At 44.1% G+C, this 19,880-nt stretch overlaps 1 protein-coding gene across 1 annotated transcript in view; it reads left to right on the forward strand.

The window, feature by feature from the left end:
• Window positions 1-19,880, forward strand: part of snd1 (staphylococcal nuclease and tudor domain containing 1) — a 174,864-nt gene that overhangs the window by 44,963 nt on the left and 110,021 nt on the right. The window contains exons 15-16 of the mRNA XM_084573206.1: window positions 4,588-4,729; window positions 16,291-16,400. Of these exons, the coding sequence (XP_084429332.1) occupies window positions 4,588-4,729; window positions 16,291-16,400 (252 nt within the window). The remainder of the gene's footprint in view (window positions 1-4,587; window positions 4,730-16,290; window positions 16,401-19,880) is intronic.

Genomic DNA, 19,880 nt, shown 5'->3' on the forward strand with positions numbered 1-19,880 from the left:
TTCCCATGAATTAAATGTTGGCACGTTTACACACACAGCCGCCGTGACTCTGTCTCTCATACATACGTAAAGACAGTAATTCTCAATACAATCTGTAATCCTCGTCTTATGCCTGTAAGTGGCCTCTAAAAATAATCAACCGCATTAATAAAACCATCAGCGGCGCTTGGTCCTAGCTTGTTTACGTGTGCCCAGGGGCTTGATAGAGGCATCATTTGGCTAATGAACCCTGATTGGGAGTGCTCACAAAATGAACATTAGCGTGGGAAAACCATAAAAATCTCTCGGTAACGAGTAATGGGCGATTGGTACGCATTCTTTTTAAGCGTGTGTTTTTATCCGAGCGACCCGGGAAGCTGTTTTGAATTTTATTGTCATTATATGCCTTATGCTCGCTCGTTCTCTCAAAAATGTAGCTCTTACTGTATTAACTGTGGAGAAACTCGCGTGCCTTTATTTTTATTTCTAAAGGGACATTCACTTTTTCATAAATAGTTTTTTGGTGACTTTCCAACTGCAAATCCATCCCTCGAAGTTCCCCTACGTACCATGAGCGTTGCAGTTAGTGCACTTCCATACAAAAGCGCAGTCGGCATTAACTCATGGAGAGCCGACCGACTGAAATTTGCACTGAACCGTACATTAAATGCCTGTACTAGAAGGGTCACTGTAGCTTAATAAGTCTTTTACATTGTCCGCCATCCAAGAATTAATTGAGGTCAGTCAGTCAGGTGGTGGACAATTCACCCTCTTGTACCTGCATTACATCTCGCACACTCAATGTGTTCATTTCTACATATGCAATGGCGTTTTTTCTCTTTGCCGTGACTTTTGTTTCTGCCAACCTCCTCTGTCGGCTTCAGAAGTGTATGAAAAGAAACAAAAAAACAAAGAAAAACAATGAGGATCTTCAATAGAAAGCTCTTTTATGCTGAATTGATGCTACTTCCTTAGATTCTGCCTCCATTTGTATTCACTACAAGAGCTTCCTATGAATATATATTGAAGAACGTAAACAAGACAAGCGCATTTCTGGTGAGCTACTACACCCACAGAAGTTCCTATGTAAATCTCAACTCCCCACCAGCCCCTTAGAACTGAAGAAGCTACTCTTAATATAAGTGGCGAAACGTCTTCTCAAAAAGCTGTTATGTTAGGTACAGTTGCCTTTCTTTAACGTTTTTTTGGACATCCCATGTCCTGGTTGACTTAGTACCTTCACAGACCTTTGGATATATACTTGTGGGCTAGTGTATCACCATTTAGTGTATCACGTCTAAACACGATTGGTGCTAATACATCTTGAACAGATACTTTTACTTAAAACGCTGCGCTACAGAAAAGGGAGGACTCGCCAGAGTGGTTTGCGTACGGCTATTTAAGTGAGCAGTGCTTGTTCAACCGCTGAAAGACATTGACAAGGATATCCATTTCAGACCAATCGCAGCTGTTGCAGTTTGCGCCGCATTGACAATTGATGTCGGGCAACAAGGTCTGCCATACGGTATGGCGTAGATCCGACACAGGAACGTAAATTTACCAGAAAAGGAAAAAAAAGACGCAAGTGTAGATTGTGGTCTAGCACAATTACAACAGAAAGTCAGACTGCAACGTAAGGTATGGCATGGATCTGACGTAGGGACACAAATCTAGCTAGACCTAGCATAAAACCTAGCTGAAAGTGGAAAAGACGTCAAAGTAGATCCAAAAAACGTTTTAAACAAAAAGTCAACTGGACTTGTAGAGTTTTTGAGAAGACGTTTCACCACTCATCTGAGTAGCTTCTTCGGTTCTTGGGGACCGGTGGGAAGTTTGAGGTTTAAATAGGAACCTCTGTTGGTAACCCATCAGAAACATGCTTGTTTGAGTAAATAACCAGAAAACTGGTGCAGCTAATTTCCATTAACGGTTAGATACTTACCTGTCGTTGAGGGGGGGAGTCTTTGTCCCTGTCCTCTTTCCCTATGGATGGTGCTCTAACGACCTTTGTCAGTCAGAAGCTCCATTCTCAAGGTGTGAACGGAAAGTAGATGTTGTATACGACGATGCTTGTTTAGCCACTGACAGAAATGGATGAGGAAGCGTAAATCTAGCTTAATCTGTAGGGGAAAGTACACAATCCCCCTTCAACTACCCCCCACCCACACATAAATTAGAATTACAACAGCCAAATCCATCTAAATCTACAGTATGGAATAGCTCTGACATTCTTTGCCGCACATCGGAGCATCGGAGCATCATCAGCGACTACTCAACTCGTTCACTTTGAAAACCACTAGATGGTGTGCCGCTGTGAATAACTCAAAAGTGAGCTTCAGAAACATTAGCACCTCATTGTCGGTCTCACTTGAATCACTTGTACGTTTTTCCTGTCCTTTTTTTTTTTTTTAAGCTGAGTGCCTCCAATTGATTTGGTGGTCGTATATAAGCCGCTGGAGTTCAGTACATTTGAAAGGAGGCTTTCTGCCAAGTCGTTAAACTTCTTTAACACCAAACAATTCTGGCTTAAGAAGTCCGACGTCGTTGCGCCGCGCAACTGCCCCTCCCCCGCCGCCATCCTCGTAACCTCCCTCTGTCTTATTGTGTCAGCAGGATGGGTAAATTACACGAGCCTGTAAAAGTAATTATGACGGGGAGTTGTTTTGCTGACCGAGCAGCTTTGACTTTTCAGCGGGGGGGGGGGGGGGGGGGGGGGTTTAGTGCTTTCATACTTATACACATCCACCTAACTCGACTAGCTAACTGACCACGTTCAGTGGGTGCTCAATAATTAATTAACTTTAACAGCGGCGAGGTAAAGGCCCTGCCCTTGTTCCAAATGAACAACTGCACATCTCAGTCCCTAGAAGCTGTCCCTTTAAGCCCGCGGAGGCTGCCTCCGTCGGTCTTTGCATTTTAACATGATTGTGCTGCGTCATGCATTTGTGTGCGTGTGTGTGACATGCACATCAGCACTGTGGAGCCCCTTATTAGCACCACCCTGTGAGTGGTGCAGGTCAGTGCCATTACTCGCAGCTGCAGACTTCCCTTAGCATTTTCTGTCAGTTTCGGACAGGACATACATAATTTGCAGCGCTGTCTAGGACCGCTGCCAGTCGACTGCCGGTGGGCGCGCGCAGGCACATGCGTGCACCAGTTGTTGGGCTAAGGCTAATGTAATGAGCATTCTAATAAAAAGGACCAAAATAGCAGCACACCACCCCCCTCCCTACCCCCAAGCCCAACAACCTTCCCCTCTTTTTTTTTTTTTTTTTTTTAAAACATCCTCTCCTCTGTGATGCACGCCCACACACAGACACACACTCCTCTCCTATGAGCCAGCGTCGCTTGTTAAACGTTTGTTGAAAGGGATTATGTGCATTGAGTGGGATGTAGTCGCAAATAGATAGGTTTATAAACGTATAGTGTAGGAGATGTACATAGGCGGTGGGTGGAGAGTGGATAAAGCTCTTGACTCACCTCATGCCTCTAAAGGTTGCATAATGAGGTCCTCTCCTTCCTCATGTCTCTTCCTTTTTTTTTTCTTTTTTATTTATTTTATTTTTTTTCTGAACCAAGTTAGACTGCACAGCCCACACACTGCAGGTGCTGCAAATGTGTTTGTGTGAACGACAGAGTGTTCGGCACTGACGTCTCCCACTCAAGGGGCTATTTTGGATTCCGGTGGGTGGAGTTCAGGTGGTGCATCTTGTGGCTAAAGCGCATTACCCTTTACTCAGAGACTCGTGTGCTTGAGCCCCGCCGGTGACGTGTGCTGCGTGTCTCTGGCCCGTCTCTTCCGTTGCGTACTCGTCCCTCGAGAGGAAGAAATAAAAAAATAAATAAGAAGAAGAAGAAGAAAATATTGATGTTTTTCGGTCTGAACTCTCTCACCAGCTGACAAATGGAGAGCACACATGTGTTCGCTCTGACTTTCCTCGGTTGAACTCCGTCCTTCCCTCCGAGGCTTTGTGCCTACTCCTATGTCCACACACACCACACACACACACTACACTGGTCCATGACTCACTGGTCTGTTGTGCCTACATGCTCATGCCCGGAGTAGGCACATATTAAATTATTTTTTTTATCGTTTATGACCCTCGCCGTCCTCGTCCCCCCACCGACGCTGCATTACTAGCCCTGCTTGAATACACATGATTTAGCTCCGCTTGTAATTTTGGCCCGGGCACGCCAATAAGCAAGTGACTCACCCTTTGCCGACAGAGATGGGAGCAGGAAGGGAGAGAATTATATTTGATCGCGTGAGGTTCCGGACGCGTCGCTGGGAAGCGGAGCGGACTTCGTTAGGCTAGACCAAGATATAACGATGTCTTGAGGATGGCACGCGAGTCCCGTCGGCAAATTTATCTTCTGTATTTGGCCTGAAATCCTTTGTTGCATCCAGGTTGATTTCCGAAATAGAATTTATTTGACATGACTTCATACGAATATATAAATTAAAGAAGAAAAGACTTTCTTATCGCGGTATCAGCTGTCAAAAACAATATCTTTCCACAAATGGTAAACCACTAAAAACAATTTCCCTGCATGACTTCATAACAATTATTGTCTAATGTCGTCTCTCTGTCTTTCTTCATCCATTAGGAGACACAGAAAGCCAAGCAGTTCCTGCCCTTCCTCCAGAGGGCTGGCCGGTCGGAGGCCGTGGTAGAATACGTCTTCAGCGGCTCACGCCTCAAGCTGTACATGCCCAAAGAAACCTGCCTCATCACATTCCTGCTCGCTGGTGGGTACATTTCTTCTCCAATTTCCTGACACGAAGGTCATTTCATTCCGTTTCGTCTAATTGACTCGTTTCGGGATTCATTGGCGCGTCTTTCGGTAACACAAAATGAAATGATCATCTCGTGCCGACGGCGCGAGGCGTGTTGAGACTCCTGCCGGCTCGGGGGTCAGAGTTGAAGCCCTCCCCGCACCTCTCAGCAGCCAGCCCTGAGAGGGTAAAGGGGTAGCGTGCCAAACACAGCTCACCGTCTTTTCAGAACACCAGTGTTGGCGTGAACCATGCGTCCCCTTTAACCTCACCTTTCCCCCCCACTGGCTTTCTGCCGAGTATGAAGTAGACTCCTGTTCCTTATTAGAAACAGGTTTTTAGATAAAATTATTGCTTAAACTGCTGCGTGAGCTGTGTCAGTTCTTTTGCGGCTTAAGAGCAAAACCTGCTTTGTTCCAACCTTTTTTCTGAGAAGGTCATGTTGTGAAAACTTGTTATGTTCCCTGAATGTGAAGTTGTACCTTTTGACATTTAACAGCAGTCGGTGTGTTTTTGCCTTATGAGCAGTAGTGCTTGGGACATATTAGGAATTGAGAAAAGTTTGAAGAGTGGTAACAGTCAAATACTTATTCTGCATCTCAAAAATGTAAGAATATGATGATTTCTTCTATATCACTGTGAATCTTTGGTTTGGGACTAAATATAAGTAAAAAATAGCATCATAACTTGACAGTTTTCGCTATTTCCTGACATTATATAACAAAATATCCAGTGAAAATAATTAGTTTGTTGCAGCCGCAGAAAGAAATGTCTCCAGTCTTTTTCTACCCAGTGGGAGTAAACAACAATATGAAGTTTAGGGCAAGATGCAGATGGGATGAAATACAGACTTCTTGATAGCGGGTCCAGTCGTTTATTCCGGCTCCTCGACAGTTTGCGCTAGTAATAAAAACACAGAGACTGTATCTTTGGCAGCCGGCGGTGATTTGCACATCCTCCGAGATCGCGGCGAGAAGTCTCGGCCCTTCCGCGACGGATGACGCTCCTTTGTCACTGCTGCGATCGGAGTGCGCTTCCATCCATCTCCATTTGAGTCAGGCTCTCGCCCCGCGTACAGTTCCTCTTAATTTCCAGCAGAACAAACACCATACATTTCTGACAAACACCCAGATTCAGTTTAATTACGCGTGGCTAAATTGTTGATGCATTAATTAATTTTGTAATTTTGCTTGTGATTGTCTTTGCTCTCCGCTGATGGTTTCGGTAATTGCGTTTTTTGTACGCCGCCTGCTACAAGATGTATTGAAATGACCCCGGCTGATAAGCCATCCGCACATGAAACCATTACACATATATATATTTTTAGCACCGGTTTGCTTTGTCCCCCGATAAACGAGTGTAAAACCCACATAGCCGTGTGATAAAGAATTTGTCAGGTGCGTGTGAGATGTTTACTTTTGAAATGATTTCATTCAGAGGTTGTTAGCAAATCATAAGAACCACATTAGCGCTGATGGCCCCCGAGTGGATTTGATTAAGGTCGTTCCCAGAAGAAAAGATTCATCTGCGGAAAATGAGATGACCAGTGCTGTCTTCAATACACACATTAGGTTGGATTAACCCTGATTGATACAAACGATCCTCTGTTCTATTTGCAGTATTTTTAACCTTTATCCCAATTACAGTCCTCTGAAGAGCTCCCTTCTCTGTTTCTCCCTATTAGGATGCATGTTTGCTTATTCTCGTCATCTCATTGCTGCGCCTTTTATTTCCTTAAACCAGTGTATTTTCTTGACTGTATATGAGATATCATAACTAATGGGCCATCTCTTAAGTGTTTCTGTGTAGGGTTTCCTTGCATGATGTCAAACCCCTAACCATACATGAAACGGAGCCCTTAGGCATGAAGAGGAACCTCGTCTCGCTGCCTGTAATCTCCAAGCACTTCCTATCTCCGTTCTCACTCCCGTCAAAGTTATCTTGCCATGTTTTATTCACCCATCTGCACCGTGGACTTTGTTTAAAATGACACGCGCGATAAATTGGCTGTTGGGGTTTATCTGTGTGTGAAGAGGCATAGGGACTTTGGACCTTCAGCTATCACACAGTATGTGTGACAGAAAATTAATATATGTCGGGAGCGCACGTGTCTCTGCACTTAATTTTGAAACCTTTATCGTGAAAGAGGCGTATGGTGACACATTTATTACTCATGCCTATAGTGCATTATGTATAAATGATCCACGGAGGCCCCTCCCCTCAACCCATAGGACCCTCGCATTGTTTTGCAAGACACCACAGGACACCCTCAGAAGGCCCATGTCCATTCTCTGATGAGTCACAACTGTTTTGGATTGTGCCTCCAAACCAGGGAGACCTACACAATATTAGGAAGGTGGTCATAATGTTATGCCTGATGGGTGTTTATACAGTAAAGCAACAGAGCAGTGTCAGTAAGCCCGCCCCCATGATGCACATCTCATTACCTTAATCATAAGATTTTTACAAGTATGCTATTTTGATGCCTTTGCAAGGTTCGTTCTGTATTAAAGGTTGAAAGATGTCTTCTATAAGCTCTGGCGTTAGTATCTCGCTCTGAGTGTTGAGTAAACATTGACTGCATGCGGACGAATAGTAAATACATTCGCAAAACAAGTCCTGCATTGCTCATCTGTTTCATTAGCTTCTTCAGACTCTATTCATCGTGGCAAATTTTTTATTCTTCCACGCTGTTGTGGGAGGCCATTGAAGAACAAACTGTTTACAGTAGCGCCGCAAATGAAATGATCCCAAGGCGGCAAGTGATGTAACGCTGCAAATTTGAATTTGAACTCCCAGCTTGCTTTAGCCGGCAGCGATTTTATTCTTTTGTTTTTATTATTTGTCCTGATTTAACACTGAAGCGGGCCCGTTGCAAGCACCTTGAAGCTTCAGAGTCTCCTTCCCTTTTCCAGAGTTTTCCTTGACGGATTAGGACAGTGGTTTAAGAGGAAGACGGGGGATGAGGTAACAAGAGGAGCCCTTGCTTCAAAGAGGGCCGGAGGTGTGCTTCAGGAGTTGAAGGGGTACTTCCCGTCACTCTCTTCCCACATCACCTTCGCTTTCTTCTCCTTACACTCGTTGGCCTGCGCAGCGTTGCTTCCGTGTGGAACCCTGATAAAGGGTAAAAGAGTCATCCTGTTTCTGTACAGGAAAGGGATTTGGGAGCGTGGCGAGGGGGTTTCCAAAGGATGATGAAAGGAGGAGCAGAAGTAAGATGAGGAGGCTGAAAAGACGTGGAGGTTAAAGAAAAGGAGGGGTACGGTAAAGGGAAGACAAAGAAAGTTCAAGCGATATGAAGTATCGCGGGTGTAAAGGCCTGTTGAAGCTGAGGGAGCCCAGGCAGTGAAAAGGCTATAAAAGTTTATTGACTTCAATGGCTTTCACGAAGGCCACAGCAGGTGAAGTGTACTTTCAAAGTTACTCCTGAAGGTACGTCGAGCAGCAGACTGTCAGAGTGATGAAGCACCCATCACTCGGACACAGAGATTTACAGTGTCAGCAAGGAGCATTAGCCGTCACACAGTGTGTGGCTTAGTGCCATTTCTTCTGATTTTGATATCACAGTGTGTATACGGTTGTGTTGGTGTACGTGTATATGCGCAGTTGTGATGGTACACACTTCCCAGCATTGTGTGAGGGCAGATAAAAAGATGGCGGAAAGGTGGAGCAGAAAACTTTTAGACTTAGTCCCTAAAACACAGGAGTTGCAAAAAAGTTAACACAGTAGCACGTTAGTAAGAAAACGTCTACAAATAGAATGCTGTTGTGCTCCTCTATGACCTCCACATAATTCCAGTCTAACAGCACATCCTATCATTATTATTCACACACATATTAGAAACCTGGAGGCATGGTCGCTTTGACACCTGGAGGCATTTATTAAAGCCTGCTGCATGACATAATTGTTGGCAGGGAAGAAATAACCTTTTTGTTTTTGTCTGTAGCACATTATTGGTGTTGAAGTTGCGGCACTAGGAGCTATACACTTGATCCTAAACCCAGTTTATGAGCTGCATTAGCTTACAGACAATTCAATCATTAACCGTAACCATCGAATGAGACGGAAAGCAAGCTCTCAGAAACTTGTGCAAATACGCTCATGTCTAACTTAAAACTGCCGAACTCTGCAGTTCCTCAAACGCCCACTTGAGGCGTAACGTGAAAATGAGTCAATGCCCGTAGACCTATCCCTAGCTTTTCGTCAGCTCTACTCACACTCCAGGCCTTTGCCCGTTTTTGGAGTTTTCCAAGATGGTGACGTCCAGAGTCATCACATTGAGCTTCAAAACTGCTCTACTGAAATAACACGGCCGACGTCACGAAGGCTTTGTTTTTATGTGCGGTCCATACTTCCGACGGTTCATGCAAATACAACCGACCCCGTCAAAAGTAGCAGATTTAATTTAAAGCATGAAAGAATGATTCCTCATTCAAGCAAATTAAATGTTGGAAAGGCGGACTTCCCGGTCACCGTTTTGCGCTTTAGATAAATGGACCTAACATTGCCTAAGCCTTGTCTGAGGTAATGAGGCCTTACTTTAGAGAGTCCCAGTAAGATGATGGTGAGGTTGAGAGATGGACTGAATGGATAAAACCGAGGGATAGTCAAACAATCCTAGGATTTTCCCAAACAATGTGCTCGCTTTGCCTATTGACTCCCTGCTATACCCCTGTACATCTCTCTAACCTATTTGCCTTGCCCACCTCCATCTTTCACTCACTGCTGGACTTTTTTTTTTTAAATTTATTTTAGCCTTTATCCATTGAGGCAGCTATTAAAGGGGATAGCCGCCTCAGAGTAACAAACAGGGAAGCGCTGTGAAAATTAATAAGATGGACATTTAAATGGGATGATGGCGTCATGGGTGATTAGGAAAGACGTATGAGTTTTGGAGCCCGAATTCACACACACATTCAAGCACTTACACACCTCCCCAGCTTTTAGGTCTTTGTTTGTTTGCCTGTCGCAGTGCTAATTATATCCTGTCAGCAGCTTGTCAAAATTGAAGCATTAGTAACTTAATAACATTTAAGAGAGACACACTAATGGCATTCATACTGAGCCGCGCGCATCCCACAAGTATCCATTTATACCTGCAGACGCGCCAAAGGCGAGAGCACAAGCGTCTGTCGGGTTACGGGCAAAAAAACGCAGCGGCTCATCAATATGCACATTGCTGGCGTAGGAATTTGCGACATGATATACATTCGTGTACACTGCGGCGCATAATGCACGGCAGCTGCGCATCGCCACGTTCCCTCCAGACCCATTCCTCCCAGATGAAGCTCATTATCTGGCTTGGTTAGTAGAGGAAGAGAGGGGTCGACTCAATCCCGTTCTCTATGTATGCTGGGTCAACTGAAAGCACATTCAATTACAAAGTATAGGGAAATGCTTGTGGGGAATGGATGCATACGAATTTATCCAATTAGTTTTGGTTTGTGAGAACAATTGGAACTGGAATCGCTAAATGCTGAAAGAAGTATGCATCATTTGTGCGTTGGCATTGTTTCAGTCCTAAGGATGTATCCAGAAACGTTAAAGAAAGGCATCTGTAGAGTGACAGGTAGACATTTCCCCAGTCATCCGAGTAGCTTCTTCTGTCCTAAAGGGCTGGTGGGGAGTTGAGGTTTAAATAGGAACATCTGTGGGTGTAACGCATCAGAAACTCGCTTGACAAGAGTCTGTTAACGGCTAGATACTTACCTGATGTTGGGGGGCCTTGGCCTCTTTCTCCGATGAACGATTTTCTAACGGCCCATTATCAGTCAGAGTCTCCAGTCGCAAGGTGTGAATTGGGGTGAAACTTCTCGGGGGCAGAATTTAAAACCGTATTGTAAATTGATGGCAGATTATATCTCAGTCAAACCTCCCCCGTTCAGAGAAGAATCCTAATGATTTGTTGAATTGAATTAATCTTACTATGACTCAACGGAGGGATTAGAGAGCAACAGTTGCGTTTTATGAAATATTCATCTGCTTTCTTGCAGAGAGGTAGATAAAGGTAAAGGCCACTCGAAGGCTGCCGATACCTTTCCGGGAGTTTAGAGATTAGCGTAGCTACCACAAAACTGTAAGCAAAGAGAAGTGGTTAGCAAGGCCTGCAAGATTCTTTAATAGGTATGTCTGTGAAGGTTCTCAGTCTTTCAGGTCATGGTATATCCAACAAAGGTTCAAAAAAGGCACCTGGACTTGTAGAGTTTTTTGAGAAGACGTTTCACCACTCATCCAAGTAGCTTCTTCAGTTCCTGGGGACTGGTGGGAAGTCTGAGGTTTAAATAGGAACTCCTCCTGAAAACTTGCTTGTTATGCTAACAACCAGCTGCACCAGTTTCTGGTTGTTAGCATAACAAGCACAGTGAGCAGATGTTCCTACTAAGAAGCTACTTGCATGAGTAAAGCAAAACGTCTTCAAGAAAACTCAACAACTCCAGTTGACTTTGATAGTGAGCAACGAGTAAGACGAACAATTGGCTATTCAACCAGATCAGGGATTGCCCACAAAGTCAGGGGATGGAATGTAGTTGCCTATATCAGTTGTCTCTGAAGGTTCTCAGTCATCCAGGTCATGGTATATCCAAAAACATTTAAGAAAAGCAACTGGACTTGAGAGACTCAAGAAACTCTACAAGTCCAGTTGCCTTTCTTTAAGGTTTTTGTGTCTATAGAAACACTTGATTTTGATATGGAGAACGATTGTGGGGGGAAAAAGGCTTAGATTAATGGAAAATAATTAGCGAGGACAAGTGTCCAGATGGAGGGTCCGGTCTTTTGGGGTGATGCCAAAGAACTAAAGCATGTGTGTTCCTGACTGAGCAAGAAACTTGTCTGTGTGTGTTCGAGCCAAGGGGCCAGGCAGGCAGTATTTCATCAGTGGCGTGGCTCACCCCAAATCACAGATTAAAACTTTACATCTTGTGCACGGTGCCACCCCAGCCATCTCCGAGCCTTCACAAGAGGGAAGGAAAAAGCAATTAAATTAAATTGAATAAAGCTGCTGATAGCTTGTTGTCTTTTAGGAGTTGGGTTATAGAAGGAAACGACATAAGTTAATTCTTAAGTCTGTTAATTCAATTGTGCATCCGTTTTGTTCCGAGGAGAACCAGTCATTACTTCATTTGTTTCCAGTTCTGTCTCCGAAAGCCCGACGGAGGCGCTTTAAAATGGGAAAATCTTGTCGCACAAATCAAATAAGATGATTGATGCGGTGTACGGTGGATTGACATGTGGGTTTACCTAAGGCCAAAATGATGAGCAGCTGTACCGCAGCATCCTGTGTGTGTGTGTGTTTGCTTTGGTACACGGCGCAGTGTCAGAATGATCAGTGTATGTCTTGTTTGTCTCCGAGATCAGATAAGATGGATATCCTGGAGTTTGACCCAGATGTTTATCTCGGTGTCAGGCGTGAGTTATGTATCGCGGTGCAGGTTAAAATTGGCTGTGCTAAGTGACTCCCTGGCTTGGTTTGAATGCTGCAGGGAGAACACTACAGTAAGTGTGAGACGTTGAATGCAGTTAGGTCATTTAAGGGGAGCACGCAGTGTGTATTTTACTACAAACTTATTTAATGCGACTTCTCATCTGGGATTATAACATTAGAATTTGACCCATTATAAACCCCTTTTGGATTAAAATCCCTTTTTTCTTTCTTTATTAATGTTTTGGGGATGTTTTTGTCCTCTTAGAGAGCTTTGGCAGTCTTGAAAATTGTTGCTCCTGTGGGCCTGTAAACCCCGCGTACTGTATGTGCTATACAATTAAACTTGACTTCTTTGTGTATTACATTCACGAGTAGTCTTTTCTAGGGGATTATGCGAGGGGGCGGAAAAAAAAAACACAATTCCAGCCCTTATCGTAGTTCCAGCCAACCCAAGCAGAAACTCAAATATCTCCCTCTCTGCAGTTACTTCATACACCAATTTTGTGCTAACAGCGTGCAGCATTTACCCCTCCCGCAGCCTTTTTCTCTCTTGTGTTTTTCTTTTTCCTTTATTCTGCATCCCTCATCTCTCCTGGTCTCTTTATTCTGGCAGTGTTGTAGCTACCGTGTCCCATGTGGAAGCCCTGTCCTGGTCCACTTCTATAAATACTTTCAGATGATCTTGGCCATCGGTGTCTTTTCCTCCTCCGCCTCTCTGCTCTACAGGAAGCTTTATTTTATTTCATTTTTTATTGTATTGTAAACCTAATAGAATACATCCAGTAAATATAATTCATTCATTGCCTGATATACAGTGAGGAACAAGATCACATTTTCTGTCCATGTTTATGCGTCAATTAAGGAAAAACGGAAATTAAATCCGTTTAGTTTTATATTCTTTATTTCCTGAGTTGTCTTTCTGCGTTTAAGTTGGTATGTGGAAACAACATGGACACTACAAACTGATATTTGCAGGCAAGCAATGTCCAAAGGTCACAGGACAGGGGAGCTGTATTAATCATAAAAACACACATGTTCAGAAGCGGTGGTCAAGGCACGTTTTTCTGTGATTATGTCAACAAATCAGAAATTCACGTTGCTCCGCCTTGGGAGGTATTCACTTTCTCAGTTAGTCAGCCACACAAATCCGCACTTAGTTTTGTTCATATTTTGTAGCGTTCGTTCGTTTTCATCTCCTTGGCATTTTAGATCTTTCGACTTGTTCTCTTAAAATTCCATTTCAAGTTTACATTAAAAAATAAGCGAAGGGGGGATTACTGAAGAACAAACTATTAGATCAGCAGCAGGAAACCTGCATGAGGCTGTTTGGTTTTTAAAGCTCTCCGCTGCGCACTCGTAGACCTTCATGTCTTACAGAAGGTTGACTCAACAGTTCTTAGTTACTCTTGGGTGCTGACTGTCCTGTGGCCTCATTTTGCCTTTCCTGGGTCATTTTCCCCTTCCCTGGCCTGGGTGAATACGCTGATGTCTCCTGTTCTTGTTCTCATAAATGGGACGGACACGACCATGTAGGGAACAGAAAGTATTAAACCAAAAGATCAAGATTAAGAAAAAATACAGGAAAAAAAAAAGCTAGTTTCTTCAATACAGTTGTAAAATCATAAAATAACCCACAATACTGTTTCTAGCTTGTTAATTAGGTTAGCTGCCTCATTATACTAATGTGCAATGGGGTGGTCTCGCTTTTGGCTTGGGGGTCTTCATGTATTCAGTTGTGTAACCAGTAACAATCATCTTGTAACTTGCTTGCTGGAAAGGATGAGGAAAAAAATCACTTAATAAATTCAAAATCTCTCTAAAACCCTTTCAGCCATTTACAATACACCGATCAGCCACTACATTAAAACCACTGACAGGTGAAATAAATGTCATTGACTATCTTGTGACAATACAATGATCTGTTGGGAAACTTTTGCACCTCTCATTCATTTCGATCTTGCTTAGACATGTGCCACCCACCTAGACCAGACCAGCCACCCCCACCCCATAGCAATGACACTCCTTGAAGGCAGCAGCCATCCCCAGCAGGATGCAGCCTGACACAGACACACACACAAAAATGGTTTAAGAACAACTCAAAAAACATGAAGAACAGCACAAGGTGTTGACCCGGCCTCCAAATTCACTAGATCCCAAACTGATCAAGTGTCTGTGGGATGATCCACATTGGCCCCTTCCCTCAACCCATAGGACCCAAAGGCCCCCACTAACAACATTGTGTTGCCAGACACCACAGGACACCCTCAGAAGGCCCACGTCCATTCCCTAATGAATCCCAACTGTTTTGGAGGCACAAGATAGACCTATATTTCAAATTCTGTTTATTAGAAATTGGCTTAAAACAAAAATTGTATTACAATTTAGAAGAGAATAATAAAAAACAAACATGGGATGTAGAGCAGATCTCAATAGATTTCCTTTGAAAGTGCAGCAATCAATGTTTAGGCCCACCTGTTATGTCCCAGATTAATATCGCCGTAAAATACTGATGGATTTACAAACTTTCCGATGCAAAAAGCAGCGAAATATGTGTATGCGAAAGACCCGAAAACACAAAGGCTATATACACCGGATGTAATTTCATCCCCATCTAACAACATCCATTCCAAGTTATTATTTTTTCCATCAGTACGTCGCAACAGAGGAAGAGCTTGGCAGCGTTTCCCTGAGCAAAAAGTGTCAGAAACACTTCATATACAAACACATCATCATTCAAAAGAACTCCAAGGAAACGCGGCGAGTGCATAAACAAACCCTACAAGGACAGAGAGTCGGATTCAAAGCCCATATGATGGTCTTACAGTGAGATGGCCGTGCTAACCAATGAGTCTCCAAGCTGCCCAAACGGATTAGATTTTTACTCCTCTGCCACGTATTTACGAGTCCATCCTATAGCAGTGTATCTGTCATGACATTGAAGCGTATTAAATTAAACCTTGAGTCAAAGAGGAAAGAAAAACCCTAGGAGAGAGCTGATGCCGATGATTAGCACAACGCTGGAGGGCTCAGCTCCCGACAGAAACCATCATTACTCTGCATAAACAACGGAGCAGCAACCTGCTTATTGGTGTACAATTGTAGTGGTTAAAGCAGGGTCGATTGAAGCTTTGCCGGCTCACCCGGTTGCGGCTGCAGATGCAGAAGTCCTGAATTGGACCAAGATTAACACAATACCCCCAGAAAACCTAAAGGCCCGGATATACCCAACTCAAATCGAAGAACTACCGGCAATGAAAGCCAACTGTGAATATCGCCTCATGTCACCTGCGTTTGGACCAAAAAGTTGCAACTGAACACACCGCAAAGACTCCTTCAGCCAACGACCAGATGGCACATACATTCGGCCCCCTGCAGGAAGGGAAATAACTCCCTCCAATACCAGCAGGTGGCAGTAGTCAATGTGGGGGGAAGCAGAAGAGCTACTGAGCTATTAGTTGGGAGGCTATAAAGCTAGGGAGTCCTACAGACCCTTGTACATGGTTGAAAAACCACCTATAGAGGTCTGACTAGTACCACCAATGAGGGTTAAACAGACGGCCACCTAATGGATCACATGTAGACATTCTTCAGTATTATATGATCATTTTGTCCACTCGTTCCCTTTTTTTACCTCTGCTTTTGCCCCTTATTAATTCCTATCTGTCGACTATAAAGGGTTCTGAAAAACGTCAAAGGGTACAAAAGACCTGCATTCAGTGGAAATGGGTTATACAGAAGTGCTTCATGCACTCAGTACTGACCCCTCGACGGCCAATTACCCATTTAGTGCAGATGATAGTGTGGCTGGTTAATCTGTATTGTGCCACTGACGTGCGTTTGTGAAATGGTGTGGCAAAGAGATTTTGACCTTGACCCATTAAGAGGGATGAGGAGGATGCTTGATGTGGAATCGGTTGTCGGGGAGCACCAATAGGTCCCGAGCACTAAGGATACAAGTCTTTTCACTGGATATTTTCCCTTAATTCCTTTTCTATTTCAGATTGTTTTTAAGACAAATAAACTTTTTTTAGGGGGGGAATCTCGCTCTTCTTTTGATTAGCAGCTGTGCCGACCTTTAACTCCTGCGCCGGTCTCTTTGTCTTTGGCCAGGTATCGAATGTCCACGCAGTTCCCGGAATATGCCCGGAGGGATGCAGGTGGCCGAACCCTTCAGTGACGAGGCCATGCTGTTCACCAAAGAGCTGGTGCTGCAAAGGGAGGTAAGCAATGAAGCAGAACATCCTGGCCCTGCTTTTATCATTTCCTATTGTTTCGGTGCCCATTCCCATGTTGGACACTTTTTTTTTTTTGCTATTTTGGCTTTTGTGCTGTGCTTTAATGTTTGCAGTCCAAGTTCTGGTTGCTGCTTTACTTTGCTGCGTCTCTACTTTCACACTTCTTTTTTTTAGTTTCTTTTTAGCACAAGATTTTGGTTTAGAGACGTGAGAAGGAAATTATTCCTTTTACCAACTGATACAGAAGCAGCTAAGGCTCGAATTCTGCCGCACTGCCGGTATCTAAACCGATTTAACCAACAAATATATCTATTTTCTAGTGTTTTGTGTAATTAAATCCAGTATTTCCAACGTATGTAAAGGTTCTCGGTCAATCTAGGGTCCTAGGAAAGTGTTTAGACGGTATATCCTCCATTGACACTTAATTTGTTCTCAGTGTGAAGTGAGAGTTTCTCTTGTCTTGCATCAAACCTAATGTCAGCCTATTGTCAAGACAATTTGTACAAAGATAGGGCCATTGTCTTCAATAAGCTGATTAAGTTGTTTACTCCCAATTGTGCTTCAGTGCTGCATTCTGAAGCACTGTACCCTTCCCTTGAGTGTTGTCAGCTCTCTACAGAAATTCCATTCTGTCGAACAAATATCGAGTAGACCAAGGCCGCACACAAACCTACCCACACACACACGCACACACCATCCTCCTCGGCTTATTCCCAGTTTACAGAAAGCTCACCTGATAGTGGATCGGTGCTCCTGCGCTTTAGAAAACTCCATCCACTGTGTGCCAGTTCATTCACATGCTAATAGGTTTATATAAGAAGCAGTGAACGGACCAAAGCCATGATGGAACTAGCTATAATCCTGCTACCACTTATCCAGGCCACACACTCTTCTCTCTGTTGCTTTTTTTCCCCCCTGCTCTCCCTCTCCATTCCTATCTTCCCTTTTTAAAGGGCTTTTTCCTGCGTAAGGTGGCTGACTCCACCGTCCTCTGGTGTTTAATTGTCATGGAAATGGAGCCTTAGCCAGGTGGACCGGTAACATAGGTTGCATTAAAAAAGCCTCGCCTGTGAAATGGCTGATAGAAGGAACACGGGGATGCTCCTAGCATTGACAGGGATGCGGTTTTGCAGAGCAGAGGTGCGTGATTTATTTGCGGTTTATCAAAGACTTGCCCACGTGCTCCGCCGCGCCCTCCGTCCGTCCGTACACGATCCGGCGCTCACACATTTTCTCCCTTGCTATTCGCTGGTGGTCTCAGCAAGTTTTTTTCACAGGTAGGTGGGAGTTAGCAGGCAGGGCCGAGCCGCATAATGAGTCTGGAGCCCAGTGTGGGGGCTGGCTGGCTGGCTGCACTGACCTGCTGTTTGGTTTAATATGAACACACTCACACTCTCAGAGGGACACATTCGAGCAGATAACAACAAAGCGGAGCGTTCGCACATATTAGCTGTCACTTTTCCAGGAAAAAAGGCGCGATTATTAGATCAAAATCCCTGAGCAGAAAGTTTAGGTGACATTCTTGTGTGTGTTTTTAAAAAAAAAAAAAAAAAAAAAGTATTTCCCTCCACAAATTGGATCATTGCAAGGAGTAGATAGAGTTACATAGTGTAATGTTACACAGCCCCTGACAGTGACACAGGATCGAGTTGCCTGAGAGGAAGCCGGGCCCCGAAAAGGTGAGAGGAAGTGCAGGAGCTCTAACGAGAAAAGTTCGGAAACAAAGCGACGATGACGCGCGTGAAGGAAGAACCGGTCCGTGCCCTTGATCCATCCTTCTCCCCCGTCTCTCCGCGCGGCACGGCGAGCAAAGCCGAAACGCGTTATTAAGGTGTGTCGCGCTCCAGCATGAATATGGATCATTTCATTTCATTAGCATGAGATTCTGCCGTTGATTCGCCTCTGAATAGCATCTGATTGCGGCAGCTTTTCGAGATGTTCCCGACGTGGCCTCACGTGAATAACGTTTGATTTGGGTTACAGTGGCGCGCTCATTTGCATTCATAAAATATTTTAGTCGCTCGCGCCGCTCGACAGCCATCTCGACTTTGTTGAGCTGATGACATGTTGACTCGGTGGCCTGGGTGCTTTTTTCACCGCCGCTCGTTTCGCTACTCTGTAATTAGCCGTTTTTCTTTCCCTTGTGTCCTTTGAAATTGAGTTTGGGTGCAGGCATGAGCGCACTTATCTCTTTTCTTTCTTTTGTACCACTGTTTTGGTCTTTCACTAATACCCTTTTTTTTCCCTTCCCACTTTCCTTTTCTTCCACTAATTTGTGCTTCACTCTCGCCTCGTCTTTGGCGTCCCCTTTTTTAAAAAATCTCTGACTGGCTCCCTCTCTTCTCCCACCGTTCCTTTCCACAATTTCTCTCTAAACTGCCACACGGCGATGTTTTAATTTCTCCTGATGCAGACATGCATAATTAATGTGGCATCCAGTGAGGGGAGAGGCCTATTTATAACCCCCACCAACACGCTCCCCCTTCACCACCACCCCCAATTTCCCTCCGTGTCTCTCGGGTGATCCTCTGACGCCTTTTGAAAGATTCCTTTCACTTCCAGACTCCCCTCTTTTCAAAAAATCACTTTTGTCTTTATCAGCTCTGTCTTCCTCTATCCCTCCCTCCCTCTCTTCCATTCCTCCCTCTTTTCTTCCTGCCTCTCTCGCTGTGTAGTGTTAATCTCTGACAGACACTGTTCCCGTTCCCAGCGTGCAACCAAAACAGCAGCATTGAAATTCTGAGGAAGGGAGGAAAAAAAAATCATCGGTAAACACCACTCCCCAGACATTTCCCTTTTTCTTTTTTGATGTCTTCCATTTAATTTCTCTCACCTCCCACCTTCCATTGACAAAAAAAAAAAAACATCCATTCACTATCTCAGTCACAGAGCCTCTCTGTTGGTTTTTTCCCCTGTGTGCTTTTTGGGTGGCAACTTCAAAAGCTAACCAGGAGCGGTGCGAAAACACAAATTTTTACTGCATTGACGTGTTTATCTGGGATGAGTCAGCCAGACACGGGTGCATGTTTAGCGGTGTCGTGTTAATAAAAGACGCGAGTAAGCGAAGGAATATTTAAATTATCCCCAGTGCCTCATTAACATAATGCACGCCATGCCAACTGGAGATGGCTGCAGAGTGACAATTTGACGCGCGGGATGACGGCATGATGCTGGCCTTGATTTGACGTGCGTCATATTTCAAAGTTACACACTGGGGAAAAAAAAAAAGAAGAAATAAAAAAGATATCTCTGCTATTTGATTCTTTGAGGATGGAGTTATTTATTTCTTTTGAAATATTGATTTTTTTCAGCTTTTGCTGAATGGCCTCACATTTTTTCTGATTCCCAAATGCATCCATCTTGTGGTAAATAATATTGTTTTTCTTCTGTAGTTTGAATTAATTAACTCAGAAACGACCTCAGATTGAAACCATCGCTGTGTGCTGTGTGATTTTTTTTTTTTTC

The sequence above is a fragment of the Chelon labrosus genome (genome assembly GCF_963514085.1).
Source record: "Chelon labrosus genome assembly, chromosome: 23".
Classification (NCBI taxonomy): domain Eukaryota; kingdom Metazoa; phylum Chordata; class Actinopteri; order Mugiliformes; family Mugilidae; genus Chelon; species Chelon labrosus.